The 22,581-nt window shown below is 36.0% G+C and overlaps 1 protein-coding gene across 3 annotated transcripts in view; it reads right to left on the bottom strand.

The window, feature by feature from the left end:
• Nucleotides 1–22,581, bottom strand: part of CADPS2 (calcium dependent secretion activator 2) — a gene marked incomplete at both ends in the record, with an annotated part of 299,698 nt that overhangs the window by 65,351 nt on the left and 211,766 nt on the right. For all 3 annotated transcript variants that reach the window (XM_080355871.1, XM_080355872.1, XM_080355873.1), the window contains 4 exons: nt 114–217; nt 14,542–14,665; nt 16,865–16,928; nt 22,404–22,505. In XM_080355871.1, coding sequence (XP_080211997.1) covers nt 114–217; nt 14,542–14,665; nt 16,865–16,928; nt 22,404–22,505 — 394 coding nt within the window. The remainder of the gene's footprint in view (nt 1–113; nt 218–14,541; nt 14,666–16,864; nt 16,929–22,403; nt 22,506–22,581) is intronic.

Raw genomic sequence — 22,581 nt, 5'->3', positions numbered from 1 at the left:
AACATATGTCAGAAAGTAAAGCTAAAATGTTTCTTGACAGAATTGCTTCACATCAGGGGAGAAAAAATCTAGGAACAAACCATTCTCTACAGCAGATGCAGCTACGGCCTCACCTCTGAATGATGTTCTTCATTTTGCTGCAATACTTCAATACAGAGTTCTGCAAGGTGAAGAACCTCTTCCAGTTTTCTAGCAGGTGTTGCTTGGTTCATGGTCTCTATATGAATATAAAATGTAAACCAAAATTGCTTTAGTTACAAATAAGACATAATAGTAAGAGAAAACCATGTCAGAAAGGAATGGGAATGGTGCAGTGTTACAATCTTCTGAAGTACAAGCAATTTCTCCTGTTAAGGACAATCATTTAGGACAAGCAAATGCAGCTGAATGTTGAGATCACTGGAAAAGATTTAATTCACAAAAGAATCACTGATCATTATAAACATTATCTGATTTAATATGCAAGAATTAACAGATGCATCAATGTATTAGATGCTCAACTTCTGCAACAAGCACGTTCTCATTGTCTTCAAGGTCAGATATACAAAGACAGCAGACACTAGAGACCTTTTTTGTTATTGTACTGTCAGTGCAATGCTCTTCTCACTAGATGACTCATTACTGTCACCAGCAGCAGTCAAAAGTTCCAGACGTTTTATCTAAATAAGACACTAGATTTCAGACAGATTTAAAAATGAGACGTACAAAACACAATAATTTTCAAATAACTACTTTCTAATAACTGATTATTCAAATAACTGTTTTTCTACTTGCTGTTCAGCAATAAGAGGGAATTTGCACTCTTTTCAGTACGATTGTGAAAAGTAGTGTTATAAAATAAAGATCTTATAAGAGAATTGACACAAGTTTACTAAGAACTCCACATAAAAGAAAACAAGGTCAAACGCGAAAGTTACAAATGACATGAAAATCACTCATTCTACAGAGGAGACTTTAAAAAGGAAGCGAACAACAAAGGTAAAACACATGAACTAAAACTCAATAAAAAAATTCATGGGACTAGATCCCAGGAAGTCATGTAAGATAAGTGAAGAGAACAACTGGATTTTTTCAGTGTCATAGTTTAACCAGGTAATTTGTCCAGCTACTTAATTTGTATCATTAGGAATAGCGTCAGTATTAGTTCTCTGAGCTTGTTTACCTAACGAAGCTCTTGTCCCTAACCATAAACCATGGGATGGAAATGATGTATGCTATAGTCATATATAAAGTATGGTCACATTAACCAGGGTTGCAGACAACTTATGGAGCTGGTAACATACGATGAGCAAGGGTCTCAGGAATCCTATTTTCTCCTTTTCTGTGTATATTCGTGGATCACATGAATACACATCTCCATTTGCAGAAAATTCTGCTGACATTTATTTCCCACTTCATGCATTCATCATTACATAGAACATTAGTAGATTAATTAAAAAACTTACATAATCTCCTTGGTATCAGTAAGAATATCAAACTGCATGCACTAAATATTTTTCACACTTAACATTTCTGGCAAGTCAAAATAACTTTTCAGACATATTAAAGGGAGGTGATCTTGTCCTCTTCTTCAGCACTAACACAGTGATGAATAGTACCTTAATGAAATGTATAGCTTTAATGCAATTTTTGAAGAAGTATTGGATTAGAACCTCCAGCAAACATCTGCTTAAAGTTGACTACAAAACCACATTATCTTCATGCAAAAAACAAAGCAGGCAAATTAGTTACTGAGGCAACTACAAACAAATTTTCAAAGCTCATTAAAATAGACCACATGAGCAGACATATTCAAATAATACGATTTCCAAGACCACAATCTAACTCAAGAAAGAGGTGTTGTATTAGCATGGACCAAGCACATCAGTGCAGAGAACTACACTCCCAATGTCAAGATCATGGTCATTTATACTGTACTGAATTTGCAGATATGATACTGTAGAACAATTACACGAATATAACCACAACCATATTAATGTATTATGTTGAGTGAGATCAGAAAGGATTGGTCTAGCCCCTATTATTTAGGTTACAGGATAAAGACTACTATCCGACTCAGACTTAAACAGTGTTTTTTATGCTTATCCTGGAAAAACCACTGTTTCCTCTAGTGGTCAGTGTCTTCCCCTCCATGAACACATAGCAAATACTATTCATATGGCTGATACATCACTCTCAGTATCACTGATGTTAATGAGTCTTAGGAATAAACCAGTGAAATTAATACAGATCATGACTAGCACATCTGATTTCAGCATAAACAAATCATTTTATTACAAATCGGCCTAGTCTTCATGGACTTTACCAATAATCAAGTAAACAAAATAATTTTATTCATAATTGCATTAATTTATAATGAAACTAAAGAAGCTGTACACTATTAAAAAAATATACCCTAGAAGGGCTCCTCTAAATTAGTAATAAAGTAATACTAATAATTATATTGAAAAAATAATTATATTGAATCTGATGTTGAGTTTTTTCATCTGACTAAGTTCACTTATTTCATACCTGGAATAAGCTCAAGAGAGCCTAAAACTGGCTATTGAACAGACATCATTATCAGCAGGGAGAACAGGAGAAAGACCCCAGATCAGCTGTGAGATTATCCTGAATCACCAGTGTGACAAGATCATGATGAAGAGAAACATGGTCTCAGAGAAGTTTCAATTCCATTGAAATGCACCGAGGAAATGCAGTTCTGATTCTCTGTGCTGAAGTGATGAATTTTGATCAGAAATGGCATTGAAAGGATAAGAATTATGAATTTCTATCAGAAATGGTGCTGAATGGAGAGTCTGGTTTTGTTTGTGTGGTTGTTTGCTTGTTTGTTTGCCTGAAAGGCATAATAAGCATAATAAAATGAAGGATGAAAGAGGGGATCAGAAGTGCTCCTACACAGACCTACTTACAATCAGGGATGATATTGGCATAAAAATACTTCAGTCATCGTAAATTATTTAAGCCAGAAATTGCAAGAATTTCAGTCATTATGGGACTAACATTCAGGAATAGTTTTTTTAACAGGATTAGTGTGTTCAGGAGGAAAAGGATGATGAAAACTGTAAATGTCCCTTTGAGGTGAGTATTACAAGTTTCTGAATGACTTTTTATGGCAGGAGTGGCTAAAAACAACTAAAAATGTGGGACAGATAAGACTTGATGAATTCCTGTTTCAGCTTTGCATTAAAATCCACACGCTATTCACTGTTTACTAGGCTATTCCAAAATGATTTACTACTTGCTACTCTTGATGCTTCATACAGCTTTCAATAATATATTGAAAATCATTATTTTCCTATAAGATTTATTGATAAGAAAAGGTGGCAGAGAATTGTACTCACTCTGCACTCATTGACAATTCTCTCTAATTTTGTTCTTGTTCACTTATTCACAGAATATGCTTCTACACATTTCACCTAAGCTTTGTCTAAAGTTTCCTTTTCCATCTGTAAGCTACCACGTCAGCTAGTCTTTTTTCTCTGTAACCCATGGACTTTTTCTTCAAAAATCTAGCAAATACATGTTATGGATAACCACCACTTGCATGAGTGTATAAACAAGGGACCACAAAGCAATCTGAGAGAAAAAACCTAAATATTAACTTTTTTTTTTTTTACCAAACAAGTAGTATCTTTGAAATACGAGTATCAATAAACTGTTATCTGGAAGCATTAGAATCTCCAAAACATCTGAGCAAAATACTGTGCTTGCCTTCATAAGCGTAAAAAATTTACAGGAATGGAAATCAGTGCTGTCAGTTTTCATTATATTCATTATGCCTTTCTCCTCACAATTACCAAGAGTTGTTAAGATGTGTTTATACTGCTCAAACTAACAAGTTGCAGCAGGAGTCGAGTCAGTAAATATGCTGCTTGACATCTTTTAGAAAATAAACACAAAAAGCCATCAATCATCTGTTTTCAGCTTCATGTTTTGCCGAAATGAAAAAGCAAGCCAGACTTTGCAAACAATGGGCACTTTCACAAGTATGCATTACCAGTGAGTCACATAGGTACCAAGAAAATATTGTTAAATGAGCTAAGTTAACTGACTAAAATGCTACTGAAATGAAAAGGTGACTGCTTCACAGACCAATGGAGCCTAGGGCCAAAAGGACTGTCAGATCGTCCAGTCTGACCTCCTGTGTCACACAGGTCACATAACTTGTCTCTGTTCCTCCTTTCTTGAGCCCATCAGTATGTCTAAAATGTAACATCAAGATATCTAAAACCTAACTTCAGCTTGCTTTCCAGAAGAGCATTTATCCTTGGAGGTAAATGTACAATTCACCTCTTCTTCTCCCCAGCATGTAAGCTATTGAACACATCTGTTTAATTTCTCATTGGCATGAGCACAGGAATGTGCTGATTAAAGAGGTGATTCTCCTCCTCAGGTATGAGTGCAGTGCATATGGGAAGTACTTGTCTCTGGCCCGCCAGTGTTCCCCCTGCCCCCAGCACAGCATGTACCCCTGATTGGTTTTCTCTGTCCAATATTTCACCCTTCCTCCTTTTCTTCAAAAAAGCATATGAAGGCCAAGACACTCAGGCGATTCAACCTGTCTCCAGGTCAGAGGGTCTCCCACAGCTGGGATGCTGGAAAAAAGGCAAGTGTTGTGTGACACTTGGGAACGGCTGCTCCCTTGGATCATTACTTCCCTCCATGGCCAAGGATGCCAAAAGAACAAAATTCACAGTCCTGGTGGGCTTACAGGTAAATTCACATCCAACAGCTAGATGGGGCTGGAGACTTCGGCAGTGATGTTGCAGCTTAGGATTTGGTCCAGCTCATTTAATGCCAAACTGCAACAGAGCACCCACTTTGTATTTTGATCCCTCATGTAAGACATCTGGCATTGATTTTGATTTTCAACAGCACTATTGCTCTCGTTGCTGGCAGCACTCAGCTGTTGTGCTACTTAACATTAATGGTACTAGAACTCAAGCCTGGAGAAAGTGCGAGATATCTACTAACAGAGGTGTCTGTCCACCAAGTAATTCATTTCTATGCATGTGCCAGAATTAGACTCACGTGAGGGCAGATAATGCGATGACTGTTGGCTATCAAACTCCTTCCAGGATGTGCTGCACACACCACAGTGTATGGACTCAGTGAGTTTTGGAGTTTTTGAAGGAATATGGCCTGTTCGGATATTGTGCAGAAGGACCCAAATCTGATGTATTTCTTTCCAAATCCAATTGCAGTGCAAGGAGCCTAAATGAGACTTCCTTTATTCTATAACAGCTCTCTTGCCAAGGAATCTGACTGATTCATTTCAAACAGAAGTCTGGGAGTGAACTTATATTGATGCAGAAGGAGGCCCTGCAGTAAAATAGGCCATAATATAATTTGATAACATAGACACATCATAACTTGAGCTGCATGGAGCCAACTGTACTCTAGTAGGGCCTATTAATTCAGACATTTTTGACACATGAAGCCAGCAAGATTGCTTCTTGACTTGTATCAAAAGCAGTACAAACATCAATAAACTGGAGCTAATACACGTTACTAGATCTGAACCGACTCTGCAGAGTTAATCTGCAACTGGGATAATCCACCCACAGATAATTTCACTTTGACTGTGGTGGATTTTCTTGAAAATTCTCACGGAATTAATTCTGTGTGAAAAAGTAAGGAGTGGACATTTGGGATGACATCCTGTATTCTGAATAAAAAAGTAAAAAGATTATAGCTTTAGATAAATAATGGAATTTGGCTATAATTATGGAGTTGAAACCAGTCTTTCCATAATTGTTTTCTAAGAATTCAATGGGATTTTAGTTTCTAGGGACAATTTTTTTTTTTTTTAATTGCCATTATCACCTATGTACACAGAGATTATGAGGTTTGTAGAAAGTTAGAGTTCACACCTCCAAGTCTATGATCTATCATTATATAAAGTTGGTCACATTACAATGTTTTCATTTTTAAAACATTTATCATAGCATTCAATGAAATTACCTTAATGGCACAATCACTGTCTGGTTGGCGTATTTTATTTTTTTTCCCAAAAAAGGGAATCTCGTTTCATGGAAAAAAATGAAACAACAAATCTGAAAAGGTAAAAGCAGAAGAAAAAAGGCAGAGATGAAAAGAAATTCCAATTTTAAATTGCTGATCAAATGAACTTAATTTATGTTTCTTTGTATTCTAGTTTTGGAAACACAGATGCAAGCACTTCTAATTTCTCTTCAAAAGGAGAAAGAACTAATGTTCTCAGCAGTTTCTGTTACTGTGGAATAAAATGTGGAGGCAACAAACACGGCAAACTGAAGGGCTTTGCAAATGAAGAGACCTGAGTAACACACTGTACTGAGAGAAAACTAGCACTTGAAAGTGCAGACTTAGTACTAGGTGTTATTAAAAAAATCTAAATTTTAGGGACTTACTGAAAGCTGACAATAACAAATCTAATGCTGGCAGGTAAAGAAGAGGGAAAAGTGATGGTGACAGTTTAAAAACAAATTTTGAAGAAGTGACTATTTGAAGACATAAAAAGAACAAAAACCAAATAAAATGTTACACAGATTTGCAAAGGTAGGTCACTAAACTTGTGTAGTAGCTTTTCCTGATAGGATATTTTCTTAAAAAGGAAATTCAGTAGATCTCATCTATTCTGACTTTAATCAAGCATTTGATACTGTGCCCTATGGGAAAACTACCAGTTAAGCTGAAGAAAATGAGGATTAAAAAAGAAACTGTGCGTTGGTTAAAGAAGCTACCTCAAAAGAAAGGCAATAGGCAACATTGAGAAAGAGCAAAAAAAGGTTTATTGACAAATTCCTTGAAGATCAATCTCAGGGATGAGCTTTCCTAATATTCTCAGCAATGACTTCAGAATAAATATTAGGAGTGCACTGATAACAATGTCGTAAAACACTGGCGATATACAGCATGGCCAAAATGCAGCAATGAGAATGGTATAATTCCAAAGAACAGGAGAGTGAAACAAAATGTAATACTTCAAGAAGGAGGGCAATACATTTTGACATATGAACAACAATAAATATTTGCTATACACTGGGAATTTGCCAGCTGGAAATGATCAAAACTCTGAAGAGTGGGTTGAATTAACTTTTCACAGAATGCCAAAAGCATGATATAGACAAAGAAAGACAAGTGTTACTTGAATATATCAGATTAAGCATTTCTGGTATAATAGTACTGGTAGTACTGTGCAAGGCATCTCATGGGGATGACTTTGCACAGCTCTTGTCACCAATGTTCAAGAACGTGGAATTCAAACTTTAGTAGAGAAAGGCTCCTAAGATGATAAAAATGAAGGAGGCTAAAACTCTGAAAGAAGGTGATGGAAGCTTAGGTTGCATGAGTGTGAAGCATCACCCTCACATTACGGTGAGGGTGACAGAGCACTGGAACAGGCTGCCCAGGGAGGTTGAGTCTCCTTCTCTAGAGACATTCAAAACCTGTCTGGACGCCTTCCTGTGTAACCTCATCTAGGTGTTCCTGCTCCGGTGGGGGGATTGGACTAGATGACCTTTTGAGGTTCCTTCCAATCCCTAACATTCTGTGATTCTGTAATAGGGAAAGGAGGAATTGGAGAGGACGAAATGCTAATGAATGAGGGAACTATCCTTCATTAGGAGTATAGGACAAGGTTAGTATGCTAAAAACTAGGAACTAATTTGACTGTAAGGTGATTCCTACACTAATGGAGCAAACAGGACTTGCAACAGCCTTCACATGGGTGAAACAGTGGGCAGAAAAGGGGAACAGCAGTGACAACAACTGACTCAGCTCAGGTATTAAGAGAGGACACGGGTATCTTTACAAAGGAGTATCAGGACATGGACCTAACAATCCAGGAGTTCTTTTCCAGACCTCTGCTCCAAAATTGAAACCAGAGATTCTTGCTCATATTATCTACTTCCTGTTTAGTTGCACAACAAACAGAGCCCAAGAAGTTGTTATGCCGCAGTGCAAAATCCATTGTTCAGTGAAATGAACATGCACGGAGAGCTTTAATCAACTCCTCTCCAGGTAAGATGACTCTCTCCACTTGTCTTCTCAATTTCAATAATGTTTGTAGTGTTCTTCTTTTTAAGTCAGAGAGATCCTTCTGAGCCTTGAGGGCATTTACATACTACCCGTCCTTTAGAAACTTGTATGTAATGTTTATGATAACAATCAATGCCCTTTAAAAAGAGCAAACTGTTGAGTTGCTCCTGACCTTCTGTTGTTTGGAGTTAACAGTTACTCAGCCTTTGGCAGTCTGTCTGATAGAGAGAAATGTTGGGATGACAACTGTGATTTGTCTTTGAGCAATTGCACACTACACAGTAACTATTTGCTCTCATTTTAATGGAAGTTATTCTCACTCCTTTTATTAAAATTGATTGGCAGAAGGAGCCCAGTATTTTAGTTACTACAGACTTTTGAAAACAATGACTTAAAAGATAATTTCCTAATAATGCAAAGCTTTACAATCTGTCCATTGCCTCAGAAATTAATATCTAGGGACAATGACAGATACCCTGTTCTCTTCACAGCCATTTACCATTCCAACTCCTAACCCAAACCCTTTACTTCTCCACAGCAAGGTAATGCCCTTGTGCTGAAAAATGTATTTATACATAAGTTTCCATCACTTCTCTTAGAGAATGACAGCAGCACTAGCAGAGTCCATTACTCCTCAGCCATTCCAATTGCAAATACATTTTAATGGAGAAAACCATTCCTTTCTGAGAAGGAATAAATAAAGTATTTTATTACTCTGTGTGTGTTAATGGATGTGTATAAAAAGTAAGTAAAACCTATGAATTCTGTATAAGGAAGGCCATCTTTTCTGAAAGAGAGTAAACAGGTGAAAGAGGCATGCAAATTTCTATAAGCTCTTCACTGGAAGCTATACAAAAATGCATCTGAAGAATGCTATTTGTCTCTGGCCTCAGCATCTAGCAGGTCCAGTTACGTTCAACATTATCTATAAGAAGAGTTAACTGTAGTTAAATACTGAATAAGACAGGAAAATATGTCATACACAAAATGATCTAAAAAGTACTTTCAGGTAGTGAATTCTCAAGGGTGGCATGTGCTGAAATGAAAATGGTTAATACTTAAAAAGATTTTCCCATACTGATACTGTGATCCTCTCCTTGACAAATTATAAACCCTTACTGCAAACTACAAGGGCATTATATGAGAGTTCTTAGACATAGTTCAACGTTATAATAGTAGGTTTGCTGCTGTTCTCCTCATAATAGCAATTATACTGACTAAACAGATTAGCTACTCCATGAGAATTTCAGCTGTACATGTCGTAAAGAATGACATGCTGAACTCTGCATAATTATGATTGCAAATGTAATTTTTATTGAAGAAAGCTGTTCTATATTCAAAATTGTACAACAACATGAGAGTGCTAAATAAAATGTCATCCTGACTGCAAACAAATCCTGTTGATGCAAGTGCTGCTTATACCACTGTGTCTGCCATTAAGAAAGTAACCACCGTCTTCTGGGAAAGCATTCAGAGTCTTGTTCCATTGAGACTGCGAAAATGAGAGCACTTGGGGAACAGACCTGGGAACCTGGCAACCACACTGCTGAAAAAGGATTCTCACAACAGAAAGAATTTGCATGTTCACTCCTGTATTACCTAACACGGACACTCCTGCAATTCAAGAATCTCTATACAGTATATAGTGCACAAGCCAAAGAGTAAATAATAATTATCAAGAAATAGTTTCTCCTTATTTTCCACAAAAATGCAATATATTGTATTAGGACTAAGCATACTGTACATTATGTTCATGATGAAATCTGTAGGAGTTTAGGTAACGACATCGACAGGAGTAAGATTTGGCTATGTTAGCCAAGCTAAAATATAATTTTATTGGGATATCTTTCAGCTGGTTCATCTTTTGCAACAGAGAAATGGGTTCAATGGGGCACAAAATTCTGGGGGAACACACTCTGTTTACTCCTTTCAATAAAGGTAATTTTTCTGAGCTGATTAATTTTCTGCTGCATTTTTAGTCAGAAGTGGAATTTAATTAAGCAATTAAATTATAAACGCAGCCTATAAATCTCTAGCTTCACCTAACTCACATAGCAAATTTCCATTTACTCACTGTATGTGACAGGGTTTCCTCTCATCCATTCTCTAATATGGTTGTTTACAAGGTCACTGAAGGGACAGTTTTGCTATCCTATCGTAAAAACATGGCAATAGTTTATTTTAAAGAGTGCACAAATCGAATGTAAAGTTACCGAAATCAGGTATAGTCTTTTTTGTTTGTTTTTTTTTTACCCTGTGCTTGTAGCTGTATGTCATCTGTGCTTAATGGTCTGTATTTCTGACATTATGAACCTGAGAAAAAATAAGAACAACAAGCATGTGTGGCACAATGAAGATTTGTACTTGAGATGATGCACATTAAAGTGTACAGCTGAGGTTTTAGAGTGCAAAGGTCAAAGGACACAAACTCTAAAATTAGTTTCCTAATTTTGCAAATTAATTTCCACATTTTTGTAAATTTCTAATTTGAAGATATATTTTCTTCAATATCTACAGCTGTAAAAATACCAAATGGAGTATTTATGCTATCTAGCTTTAAGTATCTTACCTAGTAGTGAAACATTTTTAGGGTGCATATGTATTTGATGGCATGAGAAAGATCCTTTCACAGAGAAAGTGTTGAAGGAGCCTCCAAGTGCTCTAAGCCACCCGCTTAATGAACCTGTCCCCACTGATCAGAGGGGTCAGGACTTCACCTGATCAACATGAGTGACTCATTCTAACAGGCTGTGACATGAATGCTCGTACCACCACTGCACTACCTGCTCTCTTTTTTAACAATTCCAAATAAAGCTCTTCTATTTCCAACACATTTAAAGCTTTAAAATGAAAAACAGTGGAAATTTTGGGAACCAATGGAATTTTTCGAATCTTCAGTTATGAACACCATCTTTAAAAAAAAAAAAAAAGAAAGTTTTTTTACAATTTGCTAGTATCTTTTCCTTGGTTTCTGGCTAAAGAAGCTATTCCTCTAAAAATGAATCACCTTTCTCCCTTCAAGCCCCTCACTGGGAAGGAGTTCCATTTTGAAGTCCTTTCATGGAACCTTTAAAGTCATCACCCCAGTCTGTTTTTCCAGTAAAAAAATCATTTAATCCCAAGAAAGCTACCAACTAAATGCCCCTTCCCATAACTGTGGTTGATATTTGTGGAAACCTCACAAAGCACTGTGATCAGGCTTCCATTGGGTCTGTGTGCATGTTTTTAAAAAAAGGTAAGACAAAGTAGTGTGTGCATTTATTTCAAAGTAAATATATGTACAACCTCTCATACTTCTGTGCAGCCAGTGCTACTCAGCTACAAATACTACATCAGCTATGCTCTTTTTATGATCACTCTATGAAATACTTGGATATAAGCACTAAAAAAACCTCTCTGCACTATTGGAGAATACACAACATAGCAGCTTCATGAAATTAGGAACACAAAGAACCACCACCCACACAAACTGTGACTAGAAAAATAAACATATCACTAAACAAAGCCATGTCACATGAATGTAGAACCAGCTTTATGAAACTAGTTCTCCTGTCAAGACCTTCATCAATAAATCCAGCAGTCCCCCTGAAAAAATTGATACCACTTTTGCCAATGACTATGAAATTACATTTCTCTAAATACACAAACAGCCAAACTTTTCCGTATCACTTAGTTATACCTCTTTCACAGAAACTACAATTGCATAATATTCCAAAATATAACATTATCTAAATTGCTAACAAATATGCACATCATAGTTAAGTATCAGTGAAAATGAAGACTGCATGAACTATACTACATTAAAATTAATTTTAATGTTCACACATTCTGGTCAATATTTTGATATTGATGAAATCAAGAAGAATAATAGAACAACAGATACAACATACTAAATCTGTAATACATGCAGACATGCACACAAATAGTAATCACCTGAGTCCTTTTCTGTTGTTGCTAAATGTAAAACAAAAAAAAAAAAAGAGAAGAAAAACATCATTACAGAAATACAACTATTTTAGTTTCCTTAGAGTAGAATAAATACCAAATAAGGAGGTAAAATGTTCTTAAAATCTTGAGTATAGCAGTGAGAGTCCTGATAGTTAGCTCAACCAAGTGATGGGTTTTGTCAGCTGATGGATAAACGGTGTATATATTTAGGCAGTGTATTTTTATTTAGTAGTTCTATACAGTGTCTATTTCATGCCCAGTGGCTGAGTCTGCATCCATATTGTGCCTGGGAATTTAGAAACACATATAATAGTAAAATAATGGAAGAAAGTAAGAATATAAGAATATAATTTTGCTTAGAACCTTCTTTGCATCTCTGCTTTTTAGGTAGTTACTATTGGTCTATAGCAGATATTACCATGCAATAATTGCATTTTGACTGATATGATGTTGTTCACCAAATAAATATTCAAAGAGTAGGAAAAAAGTCCCAATAATGTACGACAGCTGCATTTCAGGACATCAGTAGCATTATAAAGATAATGACTATATGCTTTCCACATGCAATTTGAGGAGTAAGCAACTGATGTAAACACTAACATGCATTACTTTCAAGAGAAGAATGTAATTTCAGTGCATGTAGACAATAATGCTCCCATAATCCTAAAGAAACAGAACTGAACCTATGGTTGAAATCTGCTCTATTTATATTGTTAAAAATGTAGAATATTTGTGATGACCTGAGCATAGAAAAAGACAAATACAGGTCTCTTTGCTACCGAAAACCAATGCATTTGTTTTTCTGATGTTATGATGCTGGAGTGCTTCACTTTCAAATAGTACTCTATTCGCAGAAAAGTACTCAACCTATGTCTTGTTGCGATACTAGACTTATATATGAAATAATTTATTGTGCTTTGGGCTTACAGTTACATGAGTCTAAAACTACTTACAGAAATCTAGCTATGTTTCAACCAAAAGACAACAATTTTCAAAGTCAAAATATGCCATGGGATGGACAGCAGTTTTATGTGCTGTGTTAACAGTGTGCATATTTATAGCGCAAAATTTGGTACTTGCAGTGGAACTGCCATAATTCCCTGGGATATAGTTAAAAATCCTGGCCAAAGATGTATTTACTTCACTGTAAAAAAACTTTTCGAATCCAATGTAGGGTCAGTGAGTTTAGATACCTTTTGCATGCTTTTGTCATCTGTAAAAAAATATTTATATTTTTATACCCATTATTTCAACAGGTTACCTAAAAAAATGAAATACTGAACATTAAAAAATCCCTTTTATGAATACTGAAAGAGAAAAACTAAAGAAAATGGTATTTCTGCTTTTTCATTTTCCAGAATAGATTTAATATTCATTCGTCTTTCTTTAACACAACATGATATCATAATTAATTATGATAAAGTGGTTACTAAGATGGTATCATGTTGTTACTCCCATGATATAATACTGGTTGCTATAGTGATGAGATGATGTTTTTGTTAATCAGTTGTGAGATTGGTTAACTCTTGATTTTCAGAGAATTTGAGCAAAAACGGAAAAAGGACAAAAGTTGGCTTTGTAATATTGCTACACATATGAGGCATCTTCATTTTGCTGTTGTGATAACTGTTTCTTCTAGTGCATTTCTAGAAATAACATTCTATGCAAAAACATGCTATATTAAAGAACCTGGATTTTTTAAAGTAGAATTCATTCTTCATATATTTTTCTGCTAGTTGACTCTATTTCCAAAAAGAACCAGTTATATGGATGCACACACACTGTTTTCTACTCCTGGATATATCTGTACAGGTGTATCTCAAGCTTTCTGCACTTTATGGAGAATAACAGATGTGTCTTGAAAAGGCAGTTGACTTTTATGACTTCCTTTTTATGTTACATAGGCATTACAAATATTAAAATGACATTGTGTATGCTAGCTGATTTTTTTGAGTGAACTCATCATTCATTTCATGGTATACATTCTAGAACATATGTAAATTCCAAGAAAACTGCTGATTATCATTAGATCTAGTATTTTGTCCCATTAGTTCATTCAGGAAATCAGGGTTTCATTAAGTTTTTAATGATCAGGCTACTATTATACATCTGACAACACAACAGCAAAAATAAGCAACATTTATCTATCTGTCTGCCTTATAAGTACATCAGAAAAGCATCTATACTCAGAGTTTTGAAATTTCAAGGTGCTGTTACTGCTGATAAGGAAGGAATTTCCTGTCAGTAGTTTAATTACTACGAATAGTTAGAGAAATAAAAAATAACCCATAAACAACCTTTTAGATTTATGGAGAACTCAAAAGTAAGAACAAAGGGCAACTTAAATTAAGAAGTCCTAGTCTTCCATTCAAACAGGGTCCCAGGAGGCATATTAAAGCAATGAATAGGAAAAAGCTCCATAGTTCACCAGCTGAGACTTTAATGAGACATTTCCCCTTGCTGTGGAAGGGGTTTGTTCAGTAAAGGGAAAAGACTGCTCACAGAATATTCAGTTAATAGGCATTGTTGGCTTTTACAGCCACTTTGGCAGTTGATTGCTGTACTAACCTTCTATTTTGGCGTATTCTGTAAGTCGAGTGTAATTGATCAAGGCAGCCTTCTCCAGACATTTTCTAACCACTTTCTTCACCTCTTCTGCTGGTATGGGAGTAGCAATATCTTTCATTAAAACCTGTACCAGAGAAAATTTTACTACTTGGTTACCGTCATTACTCAAAAACCAAGGAAAAGGATAAAAATATCCCAATGTTACTACAGATCTGATAATGATTAAAGGCAGAAATCAAAAAGGAATTATTTCAGCTGGTGGAACTAGATATTTGTCTTTGGAGATTTCTGTTCAATTCATGTTTGACTGCCTATAGGGTATTTATATACTAGACAAGACTAGCCCTACCATTTGGCATCTTGCAGCATGCCAGTCAGTTTCCAGTTGGGTGACACCAAAACCAGTATAACAAGAGCATTCCCATAATAGGCTGGATCATGGTGGCCACTAAAGATGTGGAAATGTGCTTGGTTCTCATCTGCAGAAAAGCTTCAACCATTGCAAACCTATTGATTCTTCAACAGTGTAAAGGAGAAACTGTGAATACCACCATATCAACTTGCTCTTCTTCCTTCATAAAGTTATTCAAATTCAGCATGTCCTTGCCATGAAAAATAGTCATCTATAGTAGGCAGGGGAAATATTAAACTTCTAGCAGAATATTTTATTATTGACAGGTGGAAAAACAGATTATAGAAAGCTTTTCTAAAATCTGCCAATTTTTAAAGTAATCTTTTTAAAATACGAGACTTTAATAAAATGAATCACCTGTTGCAAGTGAGGTAAACTGAAAATATATACCTCTTTATATGGATGCAACATTATATACTCTGGGCTACTAACATAGATATTGGTCATCCAAAGAAATGGAATAAATAGTGTTAACAATTGACTTGCATTTTTACTTTAATTCTGTACTCCATTAACTTTAAACAGGCAGAAGTAAACAAAACTCAATATGCTTTTATCACATTTTAATGTAAATAATTAAATTTCAGATGACTCACAACCTTTTAAAATTGCATCTCCAATGGATCCCTAGACAAGCTACGTCCTTATATAATACAACGTATCTAAAAATTACTGTTAAAAGAAAGGGGAAAGATGTACGGTCTTGGGAAGGATATGGTGGAAAAGAAACAGGTTCAGCAACAGAGGAGCCATTAGAAAGATGTTCTTACAAAGCAGATTTCTTCCATTACTTGCGCACTCCTATGACATACCTACCTTTGTTGACTTGCTTCTTTTTAATGAATAACTTCTGGATTATCAACAAGTGAAAATACAGTATTCAAAAACTTTTATTCTAGATCTGGGTTTTTTTTTCAAAATTTTCAAATACAGGTAAAATAAAATGTTTGTAACCCATTGGGAATTCGCAGGTGTAGGTATGTACATTTACTCCCGGCGGTCAACACTAACAATGGTGTTGGTAGAGCACCAGACAGAAAGTACCATTACTGTTCATGACAGCAGGAACAGCGAGAAGAAGCAGCTGTTTGATGTACCACAAAGGAATCTACACAGCACAACAAGCACTGAGATTATATGTGAAAGAAATCATATATACCCAGCCTGCCTATGTATTTTTGAAAATAACAGAGGTTTTCTAAGACAAAATCTCCATCCATGGAGTGTTGTGCAGAGCAGAACAACTAACATTTCTCAGGACTAGACTGCTCAGATTTTGGCAGAACTACACAGACATAATTTCATTGGGCTCCGGCTGCCAAAATTCCTCTGGAATCTCTGCTGGAATTTAAAGTCCCTTTCCTCAGAGAAGTCTGAGATGGTTTTGCCATTACAAGGTCTTCTCCCTTCCAGTCAATACAAGAGGATTTGCTGGGCTAGAGTTTACATTTATAGATGCCCATGACATTTTTTCTGCATATAGTTTTTTTTTTTTTTTTTCTTAATTTGACTCAGAATATGCACTTATGGAAGATTATCTGGATTATATAGATGCTTTTAAATGTTACATATCAGTACAGACATTATATCGGCATTATATTAATACAAACTGCAGAAAGCAGGAAAGGAGGGCTCTAGACTTGTACTGCTTCAGAGGTAATGCTGGGTAATCATTAAATTATACAGAAACAGAGTCACTACAGTTGCTCAAAGTGAAAGCCCAATAAATAAGTCTTACAGAAACAGCTGTTTGCCTCTGTGGAAAACACTGAGAAAAAACCTCCCACTGAATAATTAAAACCAGTGGTAAAATACCTGAGAAGACATGAGTCTACTTTAAGCAGCCTGAAAACAAAAGAAAAATGCAGGCTTAGTACTTAAGCAGAACTTAAAATATATTCTCAAACTTACCCTTTCAAGTAATGAAAGTGTGGCTTTTAAAGCTCCTTCAGGACGTCCAAAAGGAAAACAGTATCTTAAAACATCAGGAAAAAAAAAAAAGAAAAAGAAAAAAGAGAAAGAGGAAATGATCAGAATTATAATACCTAAATTAAGAATTTACTTTGAGACCTAAGTAACTGTACACAACTGCCATTAAATTATGTTTGCAGAAGATTACCTATATGGAAAGTACTAAGGAAAGCAGGAGGCCTCTTCAATGGTCTACCATGGAGCACATACATGACATACTACATAGCACAGCACTACCAGCCCACCAGCAGCTCAGGACTAAATACAGAAAAAATACAAACGGCAAAAGGCTTCACTTTCACTTTCTCAACTATAAAGGATATTTAATGGTCTCTGATAAGCTAAATCATTACCTTCCTGGAAAGAGGTACTATTTTGCATGTAGCCACAGCAGCTGGTGGAGCTGCGAAGTATCACTCTGTATACTACACTGTGTTTTAATACTGGATAAAGATAAGGATACAATGTCAGAAATTTCAGTTTCTAGAGATATATGGAAACAAAAATGTCTCCAGATATTCCATATTTTCCCCATTTTATTATAAAGAGCTTGGAAAAGCTTTTTATTTTATCTTAATTTTATCAGCTACAACTTGAAGCATATCCACTTCTGTCTTTATATTTCTAAAATTATGTAAATTAAAAACTGACTCCATTCATAGCTTTGTTTTTCATTTTTGTCTTCTGAATGATCTGATATACCAACTCAATGAGACTACAATGCTTAGGAAACTGTAACCTCTCTTAATCCTGTCTATAAAATCTTGCTGGGATAACCCCAATTGGAAAAAGGATTTTTTACTTTGCTGAGATTATTTTTTGTTATTATTACTCACTGAGAATGGTAGCCTCATATTTAATGTGTTCCAATAGTAAAATCTTTTCTTATAATAAAAGGATTCAGATCAATGAATTTTAGATATACATTTGATTAGCTAAAATAAAGCCCTGTAAATGAGGTCAAAAAAGGATTTCCCACTACAAGAATTCCAGTATTTGCTTTGCCTCATTTTGTTCCTTTCTTACTGTAGTGCTAACAAATTTTGGGGACAGGTTAACAAATTATCAAAGCAGATTTAATGACCCTTAGGTGTTAAAGTAACCTTAAACCAGAACACTTCTTTAGGTGTTTTATCTCTTCCTCCTCCTTTTTCAGTATATTTCCATAATCCTTGATTTGTCTTTCCCACAAGAGTTTATTACTATCAGCCTCTAATGGTAGTTTTAGAATAAATGTCACTCATTTCTTGATTATACTTAATATTTCAAATCGAAGACTTCCTTCCAGGTATGTTCTGCAACGTAAATAACATAATAAGTTTCCAAAACCAAACCAGTTTTAAGTTCATGATGCAGACACAAGTTCCACAGTACAATAGGGGTTATTGCAGTTCATTGCGGAGACAGTAGGTGTGAGTACAACGAGGGCAGCAAGCTTGTGTGTGCAATTGGTGCAAGGAGCTTCTGACAAACAAGAGTTGTTTTCTGAGATTAGCAGCTTAAAGAAAAGGAAATGTTCACAGTAGAGGCCTAAAGGAACACTCTGAGCAGTTCTGTCTCCAGTGTTACAGCCTCTGTGCTGCTGAGGAGGCAGAGAAACAGCACCTTGCTGGCAAGGGGAAATTCAGTCTCCTGGATAAAACCCCCATGGCATCTGATTTCATACTGTTCAGCTGTGGCAAGGATGATCCCACAGCTGAGGGGATCTTTAAGGATCGGGAGACATAAATGGTGACAGTCATCAATTCAGTTCTTAGATGCATGGACAAGTGGGTCTGTGACATCCAAGAGGACCAAGCAGTAAGTCAATTGCTCGGTACAAAGGCAGTGGACATCAATAGATGTTTCTATAAGCTACCTAGGGGAGAACAGAGAAGGAGCAGCACTCATGGTCTACATTAGCACCAGCAATATAGGAAAGTGTGGGAGGAACACTCCAGAGATAAAATTCACACAGTCAGGCAAGAGCTTAAAGTTCAAGACCCTCACAGCATCTTTCTCTGAAATACTGGCTCTTTCACATTTGATGCTTGAGAGGCAGGCAGAGATCCAAGTCTCAGTGGGTTGGTAAGACAACAGAGAGGAAAGGTGTAAATACCTTAAGAAATGGGAAATCCTTTAGACGAGAGCCACCAGCATGGAATGGGCAGACTGCATCTTAATCATAATGGAGACAGGCTGATAGCACTGAAAATTAAAAAGGCCATAGGGGACTATCAAAACTGGAAGCTGCCAGTTAGCTGACAGACATGGTAGAGCATCTTTTTCAGATGGGTGTGACCTTGTGACCTAGGTGGACACAGCAAATGTTGAGTGCCCCACTGAAAAGGCAATAAGGGAAATAGACTCTTCAGTTAAACTGTCCACAGTGACAGCTGAGCAGTGCATGGAGTGCAAAGCAATGGAGCGAGGGCAAAGCTTAGAAAAGTTCTAATGCATTACAGGAAAAAGAATAATGTTGGTGATCCTTGAAAGTCTGTACCTAATTAGGATGACAAGAGTGATTAGGAAATGTTGAGGTTAGAGAAACTGCAAATTGATGACCAATAGTAAGAGATTTCAACTATACACACATACACTTGATCCATGTCTCATTAGGATGAGATACAATGATACGGTTTTGAATTGCTCCCTTGGACAGCTAATTTAGGACCCCCTGGAGAAGATGCTATTCTGGATTTGGTCTCAAATGTGAACAGGACACAGTTTGAGAGGTGCAGAGCAGGAGAGGTGCTCTGTAGTAGTGATCATAAAACAATAAAATTAAAACCAGGTACGTTTTGTACATGTATATTCAATTTCAAGAATGGAAACTGTGAAAAAATGAAGAACTTGAAAAACAAAAGCCAAAACAATTAAAAAAAAAAAAGGGCAATAAACCTACAAGCAGCCTGAGGGAAAATTCAAAAAATAAGATTCCAAGTCAAATGCATGCCATGGTTAAAAAAAAGTCATCTGAAAAAAGAACTAAAACGCCTTCTGAGATTCCATGAAAAAGGTAAAGAGGTTATTGTAGAGAATCTGCTATTTTAAAACTTACCCGAAAAAAGATGACATGAAAGCCTCTAAAATATTCTAGAGCACATGTAAACAGTACAGTAGAAACAGTACTAGAAAGAACAGTGGAAGCAGGACACCAGCCTGGGAGATGGTGGGACCGCCTGGTGACACGGAACAAAGGGCACTTGGCATTCAGGGGCAGTAAGGCCAAAGCAAAGAAGCTCAGTGAGTACTTTGCATTGATCTTTACTGCTGGATGTATTTTTCAAAATCAGTCATCACAATTTTGATGGACTAGAATCTGGAGTGGTTTTAATACCATGTTTTCTTCAGAAAGCAATCTCATGGACTTGGTTATTCTGTGTTAATAAATGATATAGGTGACCATTTTACATTATCTAAGTTTTCTTTTAAAGCCTAATGCCAATTCTTTATCAGGATGTCCTATTTGTAACTCTATATGCTTTATAAATTCAGATTCCAGGGCACAGGTGATTCGTCTAGCAGTATCATGACAGCGTCCTCGTTTAAGTCCCGACATTCCAATTATTTATTTATTTGTTTGTTTATTTATTTTTTAATTTTTTTTTTTATTTCTAACATTTGCTCAGAGGAAGATATAATAATTGCTCTTCACCTGGCAGAGCACTGTTTGCCTATCTTGGTTAAACAGGATTTTAAGGTAAACCTTAGAGTCCTCTGAAGGATGGAGGCATTCATCTTTGTATGGCACATTTCACTGCTCTTAAGGAGGAGCTTCTTGACATTGTTTGAATTCCCTCTAAACCTATCAAGACTGAGGCAGAAAGATCAAATGGTCACTGATAGAGCTCATCAACATACTCTAGTGTGTAGGTAAGTAGACATTACGGGTTTTACCTTTATTTGTTCCAACTCAATTATTTAGACATTGTTATACATTTTGTAATTAGTATCATGGACATGAAGGCCTGAAGGCTAATAGAATTATTCTGAAGATGCCCAGACTCTTTTCTTGTTGCTTTATCTCCTTCCTCTCTCTGTATACATTTAGAAGGGCTCTGCTGCTTCAGTGTTTTTGGGGCCCCGGCTACTCTCACTGACCTCACCATTGTGCATATAGTGAAAGGAATTGCATTATTGGAAATTACAACGGTTATGTTTCTACTGTAAATGTGATATGATATCGTTTTAAGTATGCCAACCACAGGCCAGAGGTCTTCCAGCTCCAATATCCCTCGATTTTTCTTTGCAGCAAGCATGAGAAGATTGTCACAAAAACAATTTTTCCTACTTCCTACAGATGATGTTCCTTGTCAGTACACTCCTCCTGCCTTCCCAAGACCTGGGTAGGACTCTGTCCACTGCTGTTCTATACTGCTTCTCTGGAAAGGCCTATTTAATCCCATGTAATACAAGAGAGAGAAAATGTGTCAGGGAAGAATCTTCAAAGGAAATACAGGAAGAGATCACATTTTTTTTTTTTTTTACCAAAAGTAATGGTCTTCAAGGACAATCCTAACTCTCTTTAGTTCAATACAGAGATGAAGTCTCAAGTGAAAACTGCTACATCTTCTATACTCAAAATATCCCTAAGCAACCTAGTTATCAACATGATAGATACCAGTGAATACTAGATACTTACCTCATCACACCACAGTAGCATCCAACAAACTTACAGACAACCTTGCTGACCAAGAGAAAGCTGTTTCACACAGCACTATTTAAACTGTGGAACTGGTTGTCATAAGCTGATACAGAGACAATTTATATAAATACATTCTACAAAAGGGTTAGATCAACAGAATTATGGCAGATAGGTTGGCTTAGTGTGATAAACTAACAGATTTGGTGGCCTAGATGCCGATTTTATACTAAGATTCATACAGCATCAGTTTCTAGAAAACAGAAAGATACCAGAAGAAATATCACCCCAAGTTTGCTCTGTTTCTTGTACTTCTTCCCTAAACATCTTCTACTGCTATAGCAGTCCTTACACTGACAGTCCTTAGATATGACAAACTATTAAGGGTGATGGACCTTTGCTGATTTAGGAAAGATAAGTATAATGGAACTGAACAAATGACATTAGACATCTAGGAAAAAGTTTTAGCTGCCATATAAAAAAGGTGTTCACTACTTACATATTAATAATTTTGCTGATCAGCACTAATCTAGAAACTGTCACGCCTCCATCATTTTCAAATACAATTTTCTAAGAGTCACAGAGAGCTTAAAGTTTAAAAGGATCAAAAAAAACCAGGCCTATATTTTTGAAAAATCTTTTCTACCATAGAAAGAACACCGCTTATATGATACACAAATAAATTCCAAGAACAATCACCTGCTTAAATAAATTGTTTCATATTTTATTTATTAAAAAAATACTTGCAGTTAGACTGCTTTATTTTCACTCTGCTTGTTCTAGATCAAAACTGAGTACCATGAGAAAATTCTTCCGGGTAAAACTTAGCATTAATTGAATAAATTATACACTCACCTGAAATGGCTTATTTGGTTTTCCAAAAGGGAGGAAAGTCTGTCCTTAATTTCCTCAAACCTTTCTTTCTCTTCAATAGATACTGTTCCAATTCCATCTGGCCTGTAATATTAAATATTTAATAAATGCTGATATCCCTTCATACAGATTCCTCTTTGAAGAGTGATCTTTATTTTTA

Source organism: Nesoenas mayeri (assembly GCF_963082525.1).
Source record: "Nesoenas mayeri genome assembly, chromosome: 1".
Lineage (NCBI taxonomy): Eukaryota > Metazoa > Chordata > Aves > Columbiformes > Columbidae > Nesoenas > Nesoenas mayeri.
This window is presented reverse-complemented; position numbering and strand designations above follow the sequence as displayed.